General features: G+C 38.6%; 1 protein-coding gene across 2 annotated transcripts; it reads right to left on the bottom strand.

Moving 5' to 3' along the window:
* Nucleotides 1-866: 866 nt before the first annotated feature.
* On the bottom strand, nt 867-23,681 carry ANKMY2 (ankyrin repeat and MYND domain containing 2). Of its 2 annotated transcripts, XR_005566222.1 has the most exons (11): nt 23,494-23,681; nt 20,248-20,312; nt 13,647-13,785; nt 11,727-11,825; nt 9,492-9,652; nt 8,410-8,624; nt 7,126-7,261; nt 5,227-5,355; nt 4,675-4,816; nt 4,298-4,404; nt 2,337-2,405 (listed from the first exon to the last, which is right to left on the bottom strand). XR_005566222.1 is itself a non-coding variant. In XM_027723192.2 (10 exons), the coding sequence occupies exons 1-10, from the start codon at nt 23,558-23,560 to the stop codon at nt 2,182-2,184; spliced, it is 1,377 nt and encodes a 458-aa protein (XP_027578993.1). In that variant the 5' UTR covers nt 23,561-23,681; the 3' UTR covers nt 867-2,181. The 2 variants fall into 2 exon arrangements, 1 of the variants encoding a protein (XP_027578993.1); XM_027723192.2 differs by lacking the exon at nt 4,298-4,404 and having other exon boundaries at nt 867-2,405.
* Between the last annotated feature and the right edge of the window lie 62 nt (nt 23,682-23,743).

The following is a 23,743-nucleotide window of genomic DNA, read 5'->3' as shown; positions in this document are numbered from 1 at the left end:
TACTGATATCTGTCTCTTGTCTGTGGCTGCTGATACTTTCCGGGGATGCAGGCCTGTGCTCACTTGTCATTCTGGAGAGACAGGACTTGCCCAGGACACTGCCCCAAGACTGTTGGACTGGTTTAATACTCTTTTATAACACAGTGCTGGAGCATTACACCTGACACTATTGGCTTTTAAACCTGTTACCACTAAGGAAGCCAGTGGGAAGTGTGTATATAGATGGAAAATAATACATTTCTACACATATTTATCCCTCCATTCTGCCAAAGGCTTAAAATCAGTGATGCCTTTTAACATATCAAAGGCCTTCTTCAGCCTGTGACTTCTGAGTCCATCCTTCTCTCCTATGTTACCACAGAGCCCCAGGACAGTCTAAGTTGGCAGGGACTGCTGGAGCTTATCTAGTCCAACCCTCCTGCTGAAAGCAGGTTAGAGATGAGGTTGTCTGGTGGCCTGTCAAGGGCTATCAAATATTTTCTGTGAGCAAGGCACCACCACTGAGAGAATGAAAGCAGGATTTGTGCTGTGGATTTTAGCACAGTTCCAAAACCCTGAACCTTTTGCCCTGAAGGGCTGGCATTTTCAGAGAAACCTTGAAGAGCAACACATTCCTGTGGGCCCCAAATGCTATGTGTGGAACAGGGAACCAGGAGCACTTCTGCATTCCCTGACCCAAGAGTGGATGGTGACTACAGCATGAGTCCAGATCCAAGTTCCAGGCAGGCAGCTCTTGCTTGCCAATTGTCATGAATTTAAACTTGCACACTCAAGCTACAGGAGGCCTCTGAATGTCACATGAGAACGTCACCGTGTGTCCCAACAGGTGTTACAGACCCAGTAAACAGAACTGTCACATAGCCCCCTTCTTTTAAAAAATTTCCCTTTATTCTTCACAATCTACTAATCCTTGAAATTAAAACACAGGTACATTCCCTGCACAGGTGCATTTATGTATCCTCACTCGTACAGTTTTCAGAATATTAAACAAAAACTTTCAAGATATTAAATAGTAAAAAAATTAATAGCTTTTTCCCTCTGTTTTGAGGATGGTCCTTACTCCTCCAATTAGAAGAATACTGCCATGTTCAAAACACCAGTTATTCAGCCAACAATAAGACAGTCTCCAATTTTGCCATCCTTATGCAGCAAGTGATATTTTCAGTTGTGACATTCCCACTGATTTCATGAGACACGGTAATAAATCTGAGTGAAAAGCATAGTTAAGGGAAGCTATTTTCTAGATCTGGTATTTAGCTGAAAGCCAAAGTGAAATCCCAGCTGTATCAATGCATACACGAATTTCCCCATCTGTGACCAGGTTCAACATGAAAAATATTAAGCATTTTTTACATTTATGAAATGATTCATTAAGAATTCATAAGCAACATCTGTGTACTCTAAGGTATCTTTACCTGAAAACTGATTTAGAAACCATTAATCTCGTCAGTCAAAATACTTTGAGTCATTCTGGTCTTCCCTTCATTAGACTTTGGAATATTTCTGACCAAACCAATAGTGAAATAATACTGTTGAAACACAAATTTCACCATCAGCTTGAGACACCTGAAACAGCAGTTTCATTTACTAAAATTGCCACAAAACAGACACTATTATTGTGCTCTCACTAGCCAAAAATATTTACAGTAATGCCACGAAAAGTTGAGAGTTCAGACTAGTATCTTCGGAAGCTTAACTGCTACTGAATGCCTTCAGATAAAGCTTCATAATGTGGAGAAAAAAGGCAATTTAACAGTTGGCTTCCCAGTGCTTTTAACTACAGATCTATGTACTTGCAGGAAAAAATATTTAAATTACAATTAAAATAAATTTTAGGTTCTGAAAACATGAATAATCCAAATCAAATGATTTTCATTTTTCACTAAGTGGTTCATTAACAAGAGATACTCATAGAATTTCACTAGGCTTACTGCTGGTATACATACAGATGGATCTATGCCACTCTAGTTTTTAGCAGATAATAAATACCTATTTTGACAATTTACAACAGAATCTGGAGTATTTATAGACAAAGTAGCCAGTATTTCATCTCATGATGAACAGAGACATTCTGTCTTTCAAAGGAAGTCTTGCATAAGCCATGATCTAAGAACTCAGACATGGTCAGCATAAAAAATGTTTAGTACCCTTGAGAATCCTCGGTCCCTTCCTACCCTCTTCTTACTCCTCAGAATCTTGAATTTTCTGAAGATTAATGTCAGCTAAGCCAGTCTCACTTTCCAGTGGACTTTCAGGGTGCAGGGCGAGTGCCTCCATCTCTTTGGTAATTTCAGGTTCTTCTGTTCGGTCAGTAGGATTATTTGGATCAACTTCTTTTGTAGGATCTGGACCAGGATCTGACTGTTGTTCACTTGTAGAACTACTCTCTACTAGTTGCATTTCATCTAAGCAAAAGAGAAATCACACAATTAATAAACACTGAACTCATTTGCAAGCAAACATTTTTATTACTGAAGAACAGTAAACACTAGGAAATTTTGCATCAATTACAAATTATTAATTTAACCAAACTTCATGGAAAACAGACCCAAAACACTGAAGTTCTGCTTAAGTTGGTATAAGGTTACTCTAAGTAACCCTACCTAAAGCTCTCATTAATTTATCTTCAGTTTTGTCACACTTCTTTTTAATATTCAGAAGACCAGAGTAGGACACTACAGTTATTTTGACTTCCAGCTCAAACATGTTTTATTGACTCTATTCTTACTGTTAGCTTTTCAAAGAATGGTTGCAGGCTGGTTAAACAGAGTGCGGGTGGGTTTGGTTTTTAAATAAAAAAGGCATATTCTGAAAACTGTATGAGTGAGGATACATAAATGGACCTTCTAAATAAAAGGCATGTGACTACATAGGAAGCATTTTTGCATATAACAGACTGAAGAAATGATCTGCTAAGAAACTGTTGACCACAATGAACTTTGGTTGAAGTGAGTCATCCTAGAATTTAGAATTTGATTGCGTGGAATGGAATCAGCTATTGCACCTTTACTTTTCAAGTAATGTTTTTGGAGAAAAACAATTGTTAAATAACTTTTTGCCCCGATTCTGCTAAGTAAGGCTTGTGTGCTAGCAATTCTGAAAAGTACAAGGGGAAGGCCTAATTGGGACTGGGAGTAGTTAAATCTTGGTTTCTTGTTCTTTGTTATGATTGACAGTCAGCCAAAAATTCTGTCACAGCTAGCCACAACCCTGCCACAAGACCGTGGCAAAGCCCTGCCAAGGCCTTACATGGCTGTGGAGCTAAGAGCCTTAAGCACAGGCTGAAGCGTGGACTTCCTGAACACTCACCCTTGTACAGTGGAAACTCTTAAACTCTTGGGTTTGCTTGCAGTTGCAGCTGTGGCATTTATTTTTTTTAATTCTTGGTTTCCTTATGTACAGTATTTGTAGGGGGTATTGCTAACTTTCTGAAATAAAACCATTGTTGATATGAAGTGCTCTGAGACACCACCATTTATGAGGTGACCAGATGAATTCAGTAGTTTGCTCATAATGCATTATCTGATAAGGTCCATAGTGTGCTGGCCATGCACCCAAAAAAGTTAATGAAGATTACCATGTAGATAGTGCAGTAGCAACATATCAGAAAATGTTAGCTTCCCTTTTTTGGAAGGGAGGGAGAAGAGCCATCCACCAAGATCCTGTCTTTCCCTCTGAAGAGGACAGCACTTGGCCACCAACTCCTTCAGTAAATATGAACCTGCACGTGTGTGTTTGTCACCAGTGTGAGGCATCACTGCTCACAGCTCATTATGTTTTGCTGTACTAGTATGCAATATAACCAGGGATTTCTAGTATCCTTGCTTCCAGCTTCTACAGTCATCCTGATCCCATGCAACAGCAGCTCTTGTTATAATAGGATCATCACAGGAAGCTGTTGAAAACTGCAATTATTACTAATTTATTAGTAATTGATATCTTACTATAGTTTTTTGAGTACAGCTGAAATAAATACTGCATGGTAAGACAAATGTGATTTGTCCAGGGCACTTCTACAATCCCTAAAAAAAGGGAAGGAAAATCCAGGAAGTTCTAAAAGAGAAGAACTGATTTTTCCTATTATTTCGCTTAGAGAAACGTTGCATCAGAGTTAAGTTAAGGGAGGTGGCAATACAATGTTTTTTCTGTTATTAATTATTTGCTTCTTGAAGGGAAAAAACCACCATGAACAGTTTAAAGACTAACGCTTGCTTACTTCGCATTCCAAGTACACAACACAACTCAATACTGTGATTATGAAGAGAAAGTATTACGGGAGAATTAACGTTACACTAACCTTTAAAATGGGAAGGAGCAGACTGCTTGCTTATTATCTAACTTGTCCTAACACCTCCAACAACATACAGAGCAGCATGAAACTTCTGCATGAGCTTGACTAAAGACCTGGATTTTGAAACAGTGCAGTGTAAATCTGAATGCTTTAGTTGCAGAATTCTGTGTAACTGTAGCAAGTTATTACAAACAAGTTAAGAATGTACACAGTATATTTGTAAATTGAAGACTTGAATCTCAACAAATGCAGGCTTGCTGTTATGTTACATCAAAGATTTTTCTTCCAACCTCAGCTGGTACGCTTTTAAGACCTGTTCAACTGCTCTTTGTTGTGCAAATTAATGCACAATTAGTTTCTGCAAGCAAACTACAGATTCTAACCTTTCTTTTGCTTCTTTTCCTGTTTCCTTTTCTCTTTGGCAGCTTCTAGTTCTTGTTTCTCATGAATTTCCTTCAGGGTCTTGCAGACTTTTTTGTGCGTAAACCAGTGTATTTTCTGGCAGTTCTGGTCACAGTACATCACCTGAAAATTACCAGAGTTATCAATTAATTTTCATGTACTAAGAAAATATACAATATTCTTGCATTTTTTAGTGCACCAAGTTGAATCTCTCTATGTATAGCACTTATGGGTATTTTTAAGAAAATTGTAAGGTCATATGGAGTGATTCTAACCTATTTAAGAATCTATAAAGAACAGTTTGTTTTATTAACTCTAAACATACAGAAATTTTACTCTTTCTTCATTCTTAAGCATACACACTTGGAAATCCAAGTACTCCTACTCATGAATTTCAAGTATCTTTCCCAGAAGTAGATGGCTTGAATATTTTCAGTGCAGACACATATGCCACTCCTCTGAAGTCTACATAATAAATAGGGAACCATTCAAAATTCTTAGCACCTCAATGGCACTATTTTTTGGATTCTTACCATTTTACATACTGAACATCTTTTGTCTGCTCCCTTTCCCCCACAGGTTGTACAGAATTCAGCATCCACAAAACCCACTTGGCCAGTAATCGCTTGTGTAAGTACAGAAAAAGCTGTAGGGTCAGAACCCTGAAGACAAGACAAGAGGTGGTAATGAGATTAAAAAACAGCACTGTTGCAAAGAGGGACACGCATGGGAAAAGCAAAATGACTGCACAAGCTTCTGTCTCACTGAAGCTGCTGTAGCAGCAAGAACATAAAACTAAATCACAGAACTTCAACTAACATGCACAACTAAACGTTTGTATCATTAGATAAACTTCTGTATATGAAATTAACTTAAGCCCTCAGCTTCTCTAGAATTTACTCTGTAACGTATAAATTATACTATTAATGAACTCAGTGTTCTTTACACACTGTCACCCACTTGCAGATCCTATGAAGCAGATTTCTGCAGATCAGTCTGTGCTGGCACATACAAAGATGTTTCACTTGTCACTGATATACTGTTGTGCTCAGTGCACTCAGATGCTACAGATCAAATAGTCAGAACTTGAAATGTTCAAAACAATTATTTGCATATTACTGTTTAGATGTTATTTGCAATTCTTCCCATGCAATGCAAGCAGTAAGATTTAGTATATTTTATTGGTAACCATAAATTAAGACTATTCTTTTGGACAATAATGTAAACATTAGAGAAAAAAAATGCCAAGTTGCTCCAGCTCTAAGTAAATCCTTAAACCATTAGACTATCATGGAATATGCACAATCATAACTCCTGCAACAACACTGAGACGCCCAGACTGAGTCCAACGTGCACTGAGAAAGGTTAAAGGCTTCCCCACAAATAAAAATTATAGTGTCTTCTCCTTTTCAGTTCTACATAATGGACAGAAATCCAATGGAATAAACAGTCATTTTTTTTAAAGGCAGAAAAGACTGCAAGCTCTCCGAAGAAAAAAGGGATAGGAAGGAAAATGTTTACTCTAAAGCAAGTCGTAATGCATCACGATGGCTTATGTTTTCACACTGTGTTCCTGGCTTAGACAAACAGTAGAGATTGCACTAAACCTCAGGACATTTTAGCAGACCTGCAGTCACTTAAGATGGAGGCTATTTTTAATTCACTCAGCATAATCCAAACATGTCGCAAAATTGTTCCACTTCCCCAGCATTTGTGGATACAACGTCTCACTCTCAGAGACCAGAAAGAACATGCTTGAAAAAAAGAACAGTAGCTCTTGAAAAATTTATTACAAAGTAATAAATAGTACTATAATGAAGTGTGTTAGCAAGGGCATATGAGGAAAACTTAAGATTTTTTACTTGTAATTTTGATTTCCTAATTTAGATATACATGTCGCTGTACATTGCATCATCCTGCCTCTCTCTGTGATAAAAGGAGACTCACAGAATGGTTTTTTCTTTTTCTACCATCACGTATTACCAACTTTTTGTGTACAATGGAACTAATGAATGCATTAAATCTAGGAAATTATTCAATCTTAAACTGAATTTAGACATTGTGAAAAAGAGTGCAAGATAAGCTTCATTTATGTCTGAATCTACAATTCCTAAAAGCAAACTGGCAGAGAAAAACTAAACAGATGTCCCAGGAAAGGAAAAAAAAAAAGCTCTGAGACAAGAAACAAATTGCTTCAGTTTTCTTTAAAAGCTGAGGTGTTTAAGCATTCATCGTGGGCACATACCAGTCAAAGTATTTTAGAGCATTTTCTGCAATATGTAAATCAAACTCCAGGTAGCCACAAAGTTCAGGGACATCAAAAACCTCTGCTTAATATAACACATTGCAGAAGCTGAGAACAGAAAGATGACTCAAACTGAATTTACTATGCAAGTTGCTTAGAAAGCATTTTCTTGATAGGAAAAACTTACTATTTCAACAGGAGCAATACTTCTCACAAGCTGCTGGAGCAATGTAGCTTCACAGTAAGGAAACTTTCGGATACTTTCTCGAATTAGCTTCTCTTGATACACAGGGAAACCATCTTTATCTCTCCCTTTTAAGAGACTAAATTTTTAAAAACCCAAGTAAAATAAGAAATCACATAGTAAATATTCAAGAACAAACACACAGCACGCTGTACTCTGCCCGCTTTCAAATTATACAGAAGAACTATAATTCAAAATTAATTGGTACCTTCATACATAGAGGTGTTCAATGCAAATGAAATTATTTTTATTCTAATGCACAATCATTATTAAATACACAATTAATAAATGTATGCTCTGCAACCACAACTTAGTAATTCAACCACACAGAGAAAAATAGTCATCTACAAGTAGACTAGGATCTACATCTACTAAAATATCAAAATGCTTTGTGGTGTTTAAAAATAAGCATTGTAAGAATAAACACTGACAAATACACAATACTTTAAAATGCAAAGTGTGCCTTACTTATGTTTAATAACATGTTATAGTCCTAAACACCTCTGTGTTTATCTGGTTTGCTCCTACTTTTTTATATGGATCACTAATAAGCTATTTGATTTCACTACATGAAAGCTGACTTCTTATTTTATATTCAGTATCACACAGGATTTCAGTAAAAATCCACAAAAGTCTATGGGGAATGTGATCCTTCTAAAAGCCGGGTCACTTACTTTGATATTTAAGATCAGGCAGCTAGTTTTGTAACTGAGTAGATTCTGAAGATCTGTCTAAGTGATTTAAGAGTCCAAGTCTCTGGATCCAGTCTGTGGGATTTGCAGTTCTCCACTGCTTAAGTGTTTTTGAAAAAAATCTCACCCTGTATGACTGCTGGAGAGCAAGATGGCACAAGAAATGTTTCCAGATGATCCATATCAGACATTGAGAAATTTTATTTTCAAGCCTATCACTCCCCTTTTTCTCCATCACATGTTGCTGCCTGCTGCTTCATAGTGTGTATGTGAATGCCAAGCTCTAAGCAGTTCCAGCAGAGAGCTGAAACTCTAGGAATGTTTCCTTTGTACCCAGGAAAGGACAGTGTTACTTCAGACAGAAAAAAGGGAGTCAGTGCCACCCTGAAGTAAATGAAGCTGGGATTATTTCAAAATTTATTTGGCATAGCCTTTACCCAAGACAATCCAATCTATTATTCCAGCTGTCTTTTTTCTGGTGTCTGTAAAGCTGGTGTGTATATGTGCCTTCAGACCTCTCTGTAAAAATACACACCTTTTAATAAATCCATCTAGTTTATCCTCTCGCTCTTTTAAAAATGTAATACATTTCTGGAAGATGCAACTGATGTAGTGCATTTTCATAGCAAGTACTTCATTCATATCTTTCTGCTTCATACATTTCTCACAAATGAGATCCAGAACCCTGTAACATTTCTGCAGTGCTTCTACTTCGGCCAACAGAGGGTTCTCTTTTACTAGCAACACGATCTAGGAGAGAGATTGAAGAAAATGTAATCCAGTTAGGAATGAATATTTTTAAACTTGTGCATTAGCATTAAAGCTTATACAGCTCATTGTAGCTAAATTTCAGTGGAGTTTCTAATATCTACTATCTACTTCTTTCTTAGGCAGTCTTCCCTTTCTTTTTTCAGTCATTGTTTAGTATTATTATTCAGTATACTGTAATTCACAGGAGGAAACGAGAGGAAATTGTATGCTCCACTCACTAAATGAGCTGCCTATCTGTATGTACCACAGACACCTGGTTGAAAACTACTGACAAATTCCGGACTTTGAATGGCAAGCCCGGGGAACTTGTATTTGAATTTAGGTGTATTCATTTCTCTAAACTACACTGGAGGAGCAAACCAAAAAACATTATTTTCAGCAAATGCCCTGCAAAGTAAAAATAAATGTTCTCTTGCACATACTTTCAGAAACAGCAGCAATGGTAAGATGTTACTATGGTAAACCAGTGATGAAGGTAGGAAAATACATGCTGAGAAAATTGTGAGAACAATGAGATTTTGTTAAGACAGGATATTGTTCTATATTTTCACTTCAAGTGAGGCTAGGAAAAAAAGCCAAAAAAGAAAGCTATTTATGGTTATTGATGTAAGAAACTCTCCACTTAAAGGTGTTAGTTCAAGATTCTCATGTATACAAACACTGAAATAGCCTAATTTTTTAATCACATCTAAATGTTGAACCTGATTCTTCCTCATTTTCAGAAGCACGTGAATTAGTGGATAATGCTTTTGATCTCAGATGAACTATCAGAAGAGCTGAATGCTTCCTGACACAACGAAACAGCTCCCATGCCAACAAACACATACAATTTACATATTACTCCACCTTAACAGGATGCATGTTGGTAGTAGTAATAATTTTATGCAGAGGGCCAGCTAATTTTACTGGCAGTTTTGGTTCTTTATCTAAGCCTTGTGGTTTAGTATAGTAGTCCAGCCTTTCACGTGGAAAGAAGTTGTTGATGACAGTCACACAGTCATGTTGACCTAAAGGCACACAAGAAAAAAAATCACCAGTGAAATAATAACCAAAAAAGATACTTAAATCCAAATCTGATACAAGCAATATAAGTGAGAATTACCCACAAAGGAGCTTTGCATGATATATACTTTGCACTGAAAACAGGCAACTCTTGTCATGATTTCGTGTGTAGATTTAATGTTCAGTAAGTCTAACCTACTGACTCCCAGCAGGGAGTGCCCTCATGAAAATTCATTTTGAAAACTCTATCTCCTTCCTGCATCCTCTTTACCTGGTAAGCCAAAAATTAAGAGAACAGGTAGTTCTCCCCCAAGTTATACTATACTAGTAGTCTCATACTGGCGTTAAAATTTTTCAAGAGAATTTCCTCCACTTTGTACTTCTAAAAATTAATGACATTTGCATTGAGACTTGTAAGTTTTCAGACCTGAAACAGATAGTAGTGTATTAATCTGAAGTGGGAGAAGTTATAAGAACAAAACATGCTTAAAATTTACCAAAACTAAAAGGACCGCGATGAAAGTAACAAGATGAGAAAGGTTACACCCTCTTGTTTTCTACTTCTGACAATATGATGGATTACTTGGCTATAGGGAAAGTAAAATTTATCTTCTTTAGTTCAGGACCACATTCTTTAAATTGACTAATTTGTCTTGGCACTAATCCTATAATCAGTACAAGACACAGCCAACCAAATTCCAGCATTTAAATCCTCCACTGTTTTAGAAGAGACACTTCTGAGCTAATAGAGCACAGTGTAAGACAAATGACAGGGGAAGAAGTATCCTCACTTCTCACACACAGACAGATGAATTAGTGTTGATTGGGCAGAGAATAAAAACCCAACAGTAAAAGATTCCAATATTCAGACTTTTACAAAGTAGTGTATCTCAGTATGCCTGAAAATATTTCTTCTACCTTGGTGACATGATGAGATTTTAAACAAGAACTCTCCAAAATTATGTTGGAGATAATATTCCCCACTCACTAATAACTCCATACAGCATCACATTGGAAAAGACTATCCGAATCCAAAGTAAAATTAATAGAAGTAAACTTCTCTGACACATTAAGTGAATAGTTAAGGTTTTGTTGATCAAACTTCAAGTGAGTAACCCCACCCTTTTCCTTTTTTACGAGAACAGAATGAGATAAGATGGAAATTGAAATTTAGCACTAAATTTCAATTTAGTAAATCTGAATAGCAAGATAGGTTTTTGAATCCAGAACACCTTATGGACTAGCAAGGTTCTAAAGCATTTAAACACCATGAGAAGGTTGTGTTTGAAAGAAAATACAGGTCTTCGTTTTTGGGAAGGTCATCTGGACAGCAATAGCTGTATCACTAAAATGACTCCATTTTGCCTAGTAATATTTTATCAATTTTCCTTGCTAGAAGTAGAAAAAGAGTGAAACATTAATCCAGGAATCTCCTAGTACTGTCAAGGTGGGTAAAAACAGTAAAAAGGATCTATAAAAACAAGAAAAAAAGACAAGAAAAAGAAACATAACAGAAAAAAAAGCCTGTTGCATCTTTTGTTGGGGATAACACTGTATATTGGAATGGGAAATCTTTTATCTTGTTCTAGTGAAGTTCAGGTCATTAAGCAGTGACTACCTCAGAACAGGTTCCAAGACCTCTCCCAGATGCCGAGGGAGAAGGGCAGGTAGTGGCTTCCTGCCAGAACACAGCATGCTAGTGGCATAGTTCAGATGAGAGTTCCTAAGGTCATTCTTTCCCACAAAGTAAGCTCCAATTAGGCACTTTGTACTGCACTTCAGACACTTCCAATGTTACCAGTTTCCTCCTACTATTTCCAAAGTGGCAACACTGCAAAAACTTACACACTCAAACAGCAGCATCTGTTCTCACAGGTAAGATCATCTGTGTTTTTATGAAACCAAGCATGGGAATAGAACACAAATTGACTCTTACAGGATGAGATGTGGAAAAAAAAGGTCAACAACTGTGTCAGTTCAGAACAGGTCATTAAAAAATGTTTCTTCAACAAAAAGCATCAGAATTTAACATTTTACTTCTTTAGGAATTTAGGAAATGATAACAGATTTTCACCTTACCCACAAAAGCAGCCATCTGAGCTGCTGTCCTTCCCACAGAGTTGACAACATCAGTTTCTGCTCCAGCCTCTAACATCATCCAGGTGATTTCTTTATTTCCTGAATTTGCAGGGAAGATATGGGGAATAAGTGACAACAAAGCAAAACTTGTAATTCTTTATGCTTTAGAAAAACATGGACTGAATTTCTTAAAGACCGAGCATAACAGTGAGGGAAATGACTGTTCTTAATGTCATTATTTTAAGACTGGATTAAGAGAAAGGCACGGTGCTTATTTATGGTTCCAGAGGGTATAACTCTGCTCTCTGTAATGCACATTCAGCTCCCCATGGAGCTTATGGGACTCATATGCAGGTAGCTACACTAGAGCTTGGTCCCTCTGGATACCAGTATAGAAGCAAATTCTGCTAATCTAGTTTGACAGCTCAACTACATTTGCTATTCTAAGAAGAAAAACAAATTCAGGATTATGATGTAGCAGGAGCACAAAGAAGAGAACAGATTGTTCCTTTCTCCACAGTGGGAACTGGGTGTTCAGACTGGGCTAAATACCAAGTAAAACGAAGCTAAAATTTGATGGGAAGATTAGATGACTCAATTGGTGCCCTTCAGAGACTAATAAGGACACTTGCCACCACTCCGGTTGGTTCTGCTTTCAAAGGTATTCTTACTGTATCAGTTTTAATGCAGCTGCTAAGTACAGAAAAGTGAATATAAAAAGTGGGTGGTGGATGAAAATGAATGTTTCTGGTTTAAAAACAAAGTCATTGCGTCAGTAGTGCTCATGTACCTTGTGTACTCACAGACAACAGACTTTAAAGTCAACATTCAGAAGTGTTCACACCCAGGATGACAGGTTAAAAGCTCAGCTGTGAGAAAATGGTAAAAGTCCAGCATTTTCCATAAAGCTGCAGTCATTTAACAACCTCCAAGTGTTTGTTCTCATCTGTCTTCTGCAGCTCTGATATTGCCCAATGCCACAGAACATTGAAATTTCCCAAATCTTTTTACCAAAGTTTCAGTAGAAAAGCAATCTGATGATCCACTTAGGGTTCAGATAAACACATAAGCCTGCCTTTCTTTTATACTTAAGACAGAAGAAAGCAGTTTAAACTCTACCTTCTAAGAAATCTTACTTCCTTAGAATCTCCTTTTCGGGAAGAGATAAGCAGCCTAGTAAAGAAGATACTTAAAATAACCTAATATTCCCAAATCTAATCTTTTCCCCAGAAGGAACAATGTTTTAATGTACTGTCTTTTTCCCACTCAAGGAAATAACTGTTCCTGTCATCAGGGAAAAAGGAGGAAAGCTGCAAACCACCACTTGAGACAGGAGAAGATATGTGCAGCTATAAGCACTCTTATGAGAAGAAAAAATAATGCAAGAGGAGAGGGAAAAAAAATGTGGGAAAAAATGTTATTGAAACTTACTAAATACATTTTTAAAAGCCCACAAGATAATTGCAAAAATAATGTAGGAGAAAGACAAAATTTGAAAAATACTGGATCGATTTGAGAAGTCTCAAATATTACTAAAAGCTATGGATTTGTAGTGCTAATAAGGCAGTCTAGTGCAGCAGCTTTTTCAATGTAACGCAGTGTAAGTAAACCAAATTTATCCCACTGCACAAGAAGACTGTCACAGAAAACTTAATTTTGGGATCTGTAAAAACAGGACAAAGTAAAGACAGACTGATGCCTCAAAATGCAGAAAAGCATCAACTTTTATATGAGTCTGAACAGTAGCTCTCCTGGTCCACAGTCCTTATGATTCTACTGGCCCTGACATATTGCCATGGTTCACATAAGTAACAGTAAACCTGAATAATAAAAGCATCTCAATATTTCCCTTTAAATTATTAATTTAAGGCAAACATCGACGTCATAAAAATCAGTGACCCAAGTTTAGTGAGAAGTTACCTGAAAGCCCAGCGAACATCAGGGCAGTGTATCCATGCTCATGTTCATTGCAGTTCACATCAGCTCCGTGTCGCAAGAGCAACCTGCACATGTCCACCTTCCCCTTGTAGGCTGCGTGCATCAGAGGGGTCATGCCATGCTGGCAAAGCAAAGTGGAAGCAAGTAACACATAAAGAAGAATGTTACATCTCTTTCATACCATTGATAATTTTTACTTGTACAGGCATGTTCAGTATAACTAATAAAGCCTCACATAATATTTAAGTTACAAAAACATTCACAAAATCTTCATAAAAATATATGGTTAGCAGATTTTCCACTTCCAAATCACTTTTCTGATTATGCTGTGCTACAGATTTGAAAACAGACCAGTGTTGAATAAATGAAAACCATTTACTGCCAATTTCTCATTGGCCTTTTGTGTAAGATATTAGTGTTAAAGACAACTAATGCTTCTGCTAGCAGAAAAAGCTTGTTTTAGAAAACTTGTTAGGTTCAGACATGACTTCTTTCTTCCCCTGCTGCTGTTTATATGATAAGCAATAAGAAAATTAGGAATAGGCTGTTGTTATTTTAAACATTACAAAGATCTGCAGTTTCTGAAACTCATCTTGCTCATCTTTAGTCAGGATTACTGGTAATTGTGCTATCCTCCTCCCTCCCACTTCTCCACCCTTGTGGTATTGTGGGCACAATCAGCCAGAGCTCTGAAAGCCCTTGTGCAGATACACAGCTCTCACTGGACTTTAATAACCAAGCCTCAAACCTTGCTGTTGATCAAGTGCCCTGGTACAAAAACGGATTTACTTCAGCAGGGCAGGCACTGAGGTTTTATTGGAGTTCTGCTGGTGTAATTATAAATGTAAACCTGGGCAAACCTCTGGGGAAATTTTCAGAACTAGGGTGAACTGTGAGTGCAGGCTCTCTCTCTCTCCAGGGGCAGGGAGAAGCACATTTCTGTTTGAGAAAATTGCACGACATTCCATTTTTAGAATTTAATACACTTTTTCCAATATGCTGTTTATTTTCACATAACATTGAGTCAGGATTCATGTTATCAGCCAAGACACAGTAATTGCCCAAGAACACTCCAAAACTGAATACATGGGAGTGTGCTTTAGTTTGTTCCTGAAGGAAATCAGAAGGGCATTTTGTTCCTTTTTTGCCAGTCAAGGCTGTGTACATGAATGCACTCATGTACACCATTACTGCAGCTCTGTAAATGCATGGTAATGTGACACTTACTCTGAAATAATGTAATTGTCAGTTTGAGCCTTAATATATTCCTTGTTTTATTTACGATAGCATAAAACTCAACTGAGTTTACTTTATCAGTATAATTTTCAAAAAAATTCTAAAGATGATAGAAATTGGGAAAGTTATAACAATTTTGAAGTATTATATTTTCATTATTCTCCATCCTAACTGAAAACAGTAAAAAGTGATTACTTGATGTTTCATATTCTAGCAACCCAAATATTTTGGTAAACTGCAATATAAACTGCCACTAAAGAAACAAAAGACCTGAAGAGATCGCTCCACGAACATGAAAAAAATTGGTTTTGCTAGGTTTCACTTGGGATGCCACAAATGTTAAGTAAAGACTTTTTGTCCCAATATATAAAATATATTACATTCATTACGTTACATCAACAGCAATTTTTAGGGGCCAATCCCATAAAAATGAGAGTCACAGCACGGATTCACCTCCTTTAGCAGCACAGAAAGGCACTGCTGTAAGGGGATACGAACACAGTATGGTTTTCAATGGGAGAAGGAATGTTTAGAAAACAATTACTTAAGTTTGGTTATATCTCGAATGCCAGTTGTTTCAATTAAGATCTGAAGATTATAGGACAAAGGAAGGAATTGGGTTTGTTTTTGATCATCCCCTCCTCCCAGAAAACTTTTTTTATAATCCTTTGATTCAATTTTGGAAGTGTCAGGCTGTGGTGTGGATCAAAAAAAACATATCAAGTAGAAAATACATGGACAGTTAATAGAAAATTGGATTTAAAGTCACACTAATATCAGCTTTGCACATTCACGGCAAACAAAATAGGGTCAGGCTAGACACATGCTTATCTGAAAAAGCTCAGTGTCCTGTATTATATCCCTACACAGAAACTGAAATGACTGCAAATATTTTTCTCATCCTGAATGTCAAAGACAGGTCCAGCAACAGTATGTTTTCTCACAGATGACATTGGGATTGTCAATACAACGTACTTATATGACAAAACTAGCAGATGGTTTATTAAGCATAGAGATGAAACAAATTATTTATTGTTCCACTATGGAACATCAGATGAAGAATTCTAACAGCTACTATGTAACATTTTTCTGACCAAAAATCTGGCCTTTTAACCTCATTCCCTAGGACAAGAAGGAATCCTTCCTAGTTTCTAGTTTGTTTTGCAGGGATGTTACATGGTAACATCTCCAATCTTCTGCAGGGTTTACGATTTGGAAGGCAGTCAACAGTCACATGCACAAATAATTTTAGCTACAGCTAAGTATGAACTAATTAGAATATGAAATATTCTGTTCAGTGTCGATAATAGCTTTAGTTGTTCTCCTTTACAGTCATTCTGCTCAACTGTTGGTTTCACATCTGTAATGCATTTCATTCCTCCGATGACCTTTCAGTTCATCTGAAAGTGATGAAAAGCTAAAATCTACATCAGTCACCAACGTGAACTGAAACCAGATAATTCTTAATAGCTGTTGAATTTTCTTTGGTTTGCATATTTTGAAGTATGTAAAAACCACCAAAAGACAAAACTCTCCTCAATGAAGGCCTAGAATCTGGGCATTTTCTGCCAGCATAGGATGTTCATGCTAGAATAGCAAGATAGATTAACTGAAGAACCCTCTGCTGAACGTAATCAGTACATGTAAAGCTACACACATCTCGGGCAGTAATAAGCAGGCTGCTGCTGTAATTCCCGGGAAGTGCTCAGTTCTGTAATTAGCATATAGAAGGGGACTGTTTCTAAAAGATGTATTACAGAACTGAACAGCCGAATTACCAAAGTAGAGGCAAAAAGTAAAGCTGCTAATGCCAGATGATAGTTCTGTATATAAGAAGATTATAAATGACCTTATAACTATTTTAAATACAGAAAAATTGTGAAGCCTTTTCAGGTCAAGTCTCTCTGTTTGATCTGCAGAAAATAGGGCACTGTAGTACTACAGTGCTCCTTTGCAGCCTTGACTACCAACATGACCAGAGGAAACTCATGGCTAGAAAGCCCATGTGCTTCCTCTAGCCTGCCTTTCTGCATGTAATAAGCTAAAATATCTTGGCCACACACTGCAAACGGATGGAGTTAAGTCAGCAAATTGCCAACATGAAATCACGACACTATTTACAAGCTCTGCCCTCTCAGGGGAAACAAAAGTTCTGAACACTTTCTTCCACACTAAGTTTCCAAATTAGAAACCACTCCTTGTAGAAGAGGACAATAAAATGACTAAGTGGTGTGCATTTAAATAAAATATATTGGTATTTATTTTGCATTCATTTCCATAGCCCATCTATTTGTCCTAATGTTTTAGGACACCTGAGCTTAAATGTCCCTGAAGTTTTAAAGTTGCCAAGCTGTTAAAGACTAGTTTTGTGAAACAGCTATTATATTTATTTGCTTTCATAAAGACAGTGATTATGCCTAAATACCTTCCCTCTCTTCATCTACCTAAATCCAGAAAGAAACAACAACAGAAAAAATTATTTGGTCAGAAAGGGTGCTGACAAAAAACAGGACTGTATCTAATGGGTATCTCCAGCCTTCAGGAAGATGGGCATCTGTGAAACTCATTTGAACAAATGATCTTATTCTGCGTTCAAGTGACTTACTGCTGCCAGCAGAGTTCTGCAGATAGCAGGAGGTGAAGGGTGAATGAGTCTTGGCACAAGGAAAAGCAAGTAGACTTAGAGTAACCTTTTATTTTTAAATACACATACCAACAGCAGAAGCAATGCTGAAATACTGCGTCCAGCTCATGCCTACATTTTTGAAGTAAGAAGCTGAAACGACTGGAAAGGATTTGGAAAAGAACCACAATTATAGCTCAATTGCTGCAGAAACATAACTTTAGGCAAGATACTTAAAAGGTCAATGCATCTGGAAGATGTTAAAATGTGTCTTGGTACTTGTCTAAAGGTACATAGAGAAAAGACAGCTGATTGCCAGTAGTTTTTAATCTAGAAGAAAGCAGATCCAAGCAGTTAGAATATACGGTCAAACCAAAAATGAAAGGAACAGCTTATGTGTATATTTTTTTAACACTAGGAAGTGCAATATGTAACAGCCTGCTTCTGGATGTGCTGTGAATTACTGAGCCTGTGGAAATTATTAAATTGTGATTGCATGCTTGCTGTAAAACTAGAAGAGAGAATTACATTAAAGCTGTGCTCATTCTGTGGATTCTCTCACTTACAAAGGACTTTAGGGATGGAAATAAGTTCCCAATTGAATTGTGCTCCCATTTCAATACCTAAGCACTCCATGTTCAGGGCTGTTTCCTTACGTCCTAACATTAGTAAAATAAGTAACAATAGTAATATAAATAAAAACATGAATTTCAGGATAAACAACTAAGGCAACAGAGAAAAAAAGTAAGACCTGATGCATTGAGAGAAGTCTCCAGTTGTGGTGATGTTGAATAATAGATGAAGGTAATGCTTAACTGGGATTTCACACACTTACTTTTGTATAGATATTTGAATAACATATTGAAGCAAAAATGGCTTATAATAGAAAAATTCTAAAAGTTGAGGTAAGATGACTGATGGATTTAAGAATCCTAAACAAATCTGAACTCTTTCCTGTTCAACATGCATGATTACATACCACTCTTGGGAATAAAAATGAGATGGCAGGAAGTCCCTTGCATAAACATTCAAAGTGTTATGTGCCTTGTATTTAGTCAGATGTTAGCATTAGGCAAGTATTGTTAATACTATTTCTTCTTTAACAACAGCTCTGAGCATAACTCAGTTATGGTTTCTATTAATAAACCATATCCTCCTGACAGTAATCCTGTATGGTGCACTAATACTGCATCAAGGGTGCAGTCAGCAATTCACTACAGGAAAATCTTACCATAAAGCACACTTGCAAACATACTTATATTGTATCTGGGGTTCCTGAAGTTCACTGTAAAGCTTAGTGTGACGAGTTTGTCAGAAGCTTATTAGAATTATGTAGTGGTAATTAAGGTTTAAATATTTAACTGTTATTTAAGAGCATTCAGAAAATGGATCTGTTGGCAGCACAAAAAAGGCTAACAACATTCCATGGAGATATCTGGTAGATGAAGGGGCAATTTTCCTCCATTCAGAATTCATGGGACCACATTTACAATACCCTGTCCAATTCTGGGTCTACCAGTGCAACAAAGACACGTATAAACAGCAGTAAATTCAACAGAGTACCACCAACACATGGCGGGAACTCAAGCACTTGTGTGGTGAAGAGAGGCTGAGGGAGCTGGGTTTACTCAGCCTGGAGAAGAGGTGGCTTTGGTGGAGCCCAGGAGCAGCCTGCCAGAGCCAGCAGGGAGGTCATTGAGAAGACAAACCCTTCTGTTATGGTGGCAGGAGGGCAAAAGACACTGAGCCTAAGCTGAGGTTCTGACATAAGGGAAACACATTTTCACCAGAAGCACAGTAAGGCAGTGGAACAAGTTGCCCAGAAACACTGTGCAGTCTCCATCCTTGGAGGTTGACAAGGCCGGACAGGACAAAGTTCAGAGCAACCTCATCTAACCTCAGAGCTGAAGCTGCTCTGAGCCAGAGGCTGAACTAGAGACCTTCTGAGCTCCCTTCTAGCATGAATGTTCCAGTGATCCTATGAAATTATAAAATTGTGAAAAACCCACAAATTGACACTTAAATTAAGAAATTACACATGGATTTAACATGCATGGTGGGGAATTACAGTTTTGCTTGCATATTACACTTCTTATTAGTGCTGCACACTTCAGAAGAACATTGTAAAAAGAAAAAGAAGAGGAAACGTATGAACATCCCACAAGGCTCCTTTCCCCACGACCTTACTCTCATCATCAGGAAACACTTAAGTGTTTTATCTTCTACATGTCCATCACACCTGCCTCTGAAAAGACTCTGTTTTCCACTTTTGATCTAGTTATTCACCCTCCCAGTATGTTTACAGTTTAGCAAAGACGGGGTTTTGGGTGATGAGATCAAGCACAAGATGGGGGCAGGTATTCTTTATCCCCACTGTCTGCTGCAGAGGAACTACAGGTTGGTGGAGGTGACAAGAAGACAGGGAGCAACCCCCACGTTCTTGCTGCAGTATTTATCTTACCTTACAGACACCAAAGTTCATGCTGGAAATTGAGAGAAAATACAAACAGTGTAGTACTTTAAGTAACGTTAATCTTTAAACTTTCTTAAAAAAAAAAACAGTAAGAACTCCTCAAAGGATTATTATTCAGCTGCAGTCTGGTAATATCTTCAGAACAACTCTGACTTCTACGAGTCTGTACAGCAATGATATTTAACAGGAAGGCCTTCAGACCTAGTATTTTCCTTGCTAAACTCAGCATAATGCTTGTAGTTTTGCTGTACCTCATCCAAGCAATTGACATGGACATTCTTGCTGCCCAGTAGTCTTCCAGCCTCATCGGTGTTTCCTTAAATTTAAAAAGACAGAAATAGAAAGGGGAGTGAGAAACAGAATAAACTGAGAATCAAGAGGAAAGTTATCATTTCCATTCCTCATTAGAACAGAAATCTTTGCAGATTAACCACGTGGGATGTAGATCAACCACCAGTAAATCAACTGCACTTAGTGAAGAGGCTTAGGAATAAACAGTGTTCTGTTCTGGAAGTTAAAAGGCAAGAAGTCACAACATTAAGGAGAAGTCAGAGAGCATGCACTAGAAATAAACATCCATTTTTTGTGAAGTAACTGATCTACACACACACAAGAACAGGACGCTAATACATCTGTTCATAAACAGCACCAGAATAATTCTGAATGAGTACAATGATGCTGAGCATTTTAACACACTTTGAACTTTGACTTCTTCTGGAGCATCTGGAGTATGCCTGAAAGAGTTATCTAAGTTCTCACAAAAGGGAATTATCTCATTTATAAAACTTTCTCGTCCGAATGAAACATGCTTCATCATTTACTCACATCATCTTTCCTGTTTAAATTTGAAATTTGCAACATACCACTTCCCAGGTCCACAAAAGTGGAAGGAATTTGCTTTTGGACAAGGGCGAAAGTAGCTTGATCACTGACATTTCTAAAAATTGCCAAATACATAAATAGACTGAAGTCTGGAAAAAAAACATGCAAGGAAAAATAGGCCATAACTTTGTATTTTCAATTTGCTACAAGAATCTTTTTGGTTAAGCCACAGGTCTATGAACCTGACTTAAAGCCCATTGAAGGACAATTCACTTAATACCAATGCAGCTTCTACAAGCATTCAAACAAATAGAAATGAAAGGACATTCAAAGACTCTGAGTTTGGGGAGTTAAATCTATTGCAAATTAACAGAAACTTCTGATCACTGAATCAATCGCAAGCACAACTCTTTCAGCAGTGATGTGCTTAATAAAAATAAGCATTGCCCCCCTCGTTTTAATGACAGGATTCATGCTTATCTTCACTATATCACAAGGAGGTGCTCTTCCAGCAAATTTTCAGCAAAGCAGTTCTTGCAACTTCAGTTTTGGCCAAAAACCCCATTACAAATACTACAAATAATTTTTTTCACCAAGCTTTTGGTGTGGTTTAACTATACTACAGGTTTCTTTCTTCCTTTATTGTTAATTTAGGGAAAAAAAATAATCACCTGAGTCATCTCACACACTTGATAAAGACCCAGTCAGGGAACTGTCAACCAGCCTACTCCCCCAGACATAGATATTCTAAACATTGGGAAGCTTCTTAAGACCTGGAGAAATTTTCAGAAAAACATCCCAGCAAAAGAATGAACATCAGTAAGAGCAAGTCTTAAAGGGGTGATCTTCAAGTAAATTTCAATACAAGCAAAGCAAAGTTGCGTTTACAAGTTCAGAGTTCTCAAACACTGAAGGATTTCCAAACATGACACTGAACGGCTGGAAGCCAGACTTCTAGAATTTTGTAGAGCTACAAGTTGGAGCCAGGCTGCTCATGGTGGTGCATGGTAGGAGGCCAACAGACAACAGGCAGAAGTTGACAGAAAAAAAAGCTTAAGACTGGATACATGCAAAAACATTTTCACTACGGGCCCAGTAAAGCAGAACAGGTTGTCCAGAGACGCTGTGCAGTCTCCATCCTCGGAAGTTTTCAAGGCCTGATAGGATAAAGCCCTGAGGAATCTCATTTGACCTCACTGTTAATGTGTTTTGAGCAGGAGGTTGGCCTAGAGACTCCTGAGGTTCCTTCCAACCTGATTCATCCTGTGACTGTAATCATAAGCAATCAGGTAAGTTAGATAGAAGTGCCTGCAAGACGAAAGCCTGAAACTCTAATTAAAGTGTCTGATTAAAATCAGACTGATTTTGATTCACAATAAATTCATTCCTGGCTGTCCTATGCCTACGTCTCTGACACAGAGCAACATTTTAATATAGCTGAGAGTGAAGCCCCAAAACTAAAAATAAAAACTTCTTAAGGGTTCAATTTGACTGAAAACTACATATAGAAATGCATGGGACACATCAAGTGTTTTCAGCTTACCTCTGACTAATGATCACCAGTCATGATTTTCAAAACGCCATTTGGAGTATAACTATTTAGACAAGGCTGTGGAATTCACTTTGCTGGACCAGGAAAGCCAAGTGTAACAGCAAGCATGACAGAAAGCCCTCCAACAATAAGCATGTGTGCCACATAGTGCAGTGAAACCACGACACTTGGCGTGAAATGCAAAACCAAAGAATCACAGAATAGGTCAGGTTGGATGGGATCACAGCAGGTCATCTGGTCCAACCTCCCTGCTCAAGCAGGGTCATCTTAGAGCACATTGCACAGGATTGTGTCCAGATGGTTCTTAAATATCTCCATGAAGGGAGACTCCACAACCACATTGGGCAACCTGTTCCAGTGCTCGGTCACCCGCACAGTAAAGAAGTTCTTCCTCATGTTCAGGTGAAACTTCCTGTGCATCAATTTCTGCCTGTTACCTTTTGTCCTATTCTGGGCACCACTGAGAAGAGCCTGGCCCCAACCTCTTGGCACCTTCCCTTCAGATACTTTAGACATTGATGGGGTCCCCTCTCCTCTCTCTAAGAGAACAGTAATAAAATAGTATAAGGGATAAGAGGTGCACAACACCCTGGACAAGTTGAGTTCTGTTAATTTAAGAACTACCTGTCTGCAAGGACATCCTACTCTGGCAACCACACATCGGGAAAACCGTACAGTGGGCCAGAGGAACGGATTACTCCCAATAAAACTTTTTGTTTGTTTTTAGCAGAGCAATTAACACCAAGCATTAGGTAAATGTCAACAGACATTAGTAATAAGACGTAAGCTTTCCCTGGCAGAGTTAGACCCGCCCAGCTGAGCTTCTCCAGCCCCACTGCACCGCACCGCGCCCCCACCGCATTCCCTGGGTGACATGGGCCTGCCTGAGAGGGAAGTGGACCAAGGGAAGTCCTCCTGCAGGCAGGGAGAAGGGTGGCGGGGTCCGAAGGCGGGAAGGCAGGCGGGGCCCGGAGCGGTGACCCCAGCGCGGAGAGGCCCGGGCCGGAGCGGGGGCAGCGCGGCCGGTAACGGGGCCTCACGCGAGAGCCTCCCGGGGCACGGCCGGCGGGGCCAGAGGAGCTGCGGCCCAGGGCCGCGAGTGGCGAGGGCCGGGCGGGCTCACCTGTGGCGATCACTGCCAGCAAGTCCTTCTCCTCCGGGCTCAGGTCGCCCTTCCTGGGGGGAGCCATCGCGCACAGCAAGGCGGGACAGGCCCGGACCGTGCCGGCAGCGCCTCCCGCGCCCCCTCCCGCGGCACCGCCCCCTCCCCGCTCCTCGCGGTGCCTTCCGCCCGCAGCCCCGCCCTGCCGGGGCCGGCCCGGGGCGAACCATTCCCGCCTGGGCATGGGGGGCACTGCGTGCGGACCGCTCCC

Source organism: Pipra filicauda, unplaced genomic scaffold (genome assembly GCF_003945595.2).
Source record: "Pipra filicauda isolate LSUMZ 115617 unplaced genomic scaffold, ASM394559v2 scaffold66_size7647185_pilon, whole genome shotgun sequence".
In the NCBI taxonomy this organism is placed as follows: domain Eukaryota; kingdom Metazoa; phylum Chordata; class Aves; order Passeriformes; family Pipridae; genus Pipra; species Pipra filicauda.
Note: the sequence above shows the minus strand (reverse complement) of the source record. Positions and strands in the feature narration are given on the sequence as shown.

Coding starts and splice junctions, on each gene's coding strand:
- ANKMY2 (XM_027723192.2), bottom strand. CDS start 23,560: ATGGCTCCCCCCAGGAAGGGCGACCTGAGCCCGGAGGAGAAGGACTTG. Junction 5,356..7,125: donor GTATTGCTCCTGTTGAAATA/GTAAGTTTTTCC, acceptor TCTTGTCTTCAG/GGTTCTGACCCTACAGCTTT. Junction 4,817..5,226: donor GATGTTCAGTATGTAAAATG/GTAAGAATCCAA, acceptor GGTAATTTTCAG/GTGATGTACTGTGACCAGAA.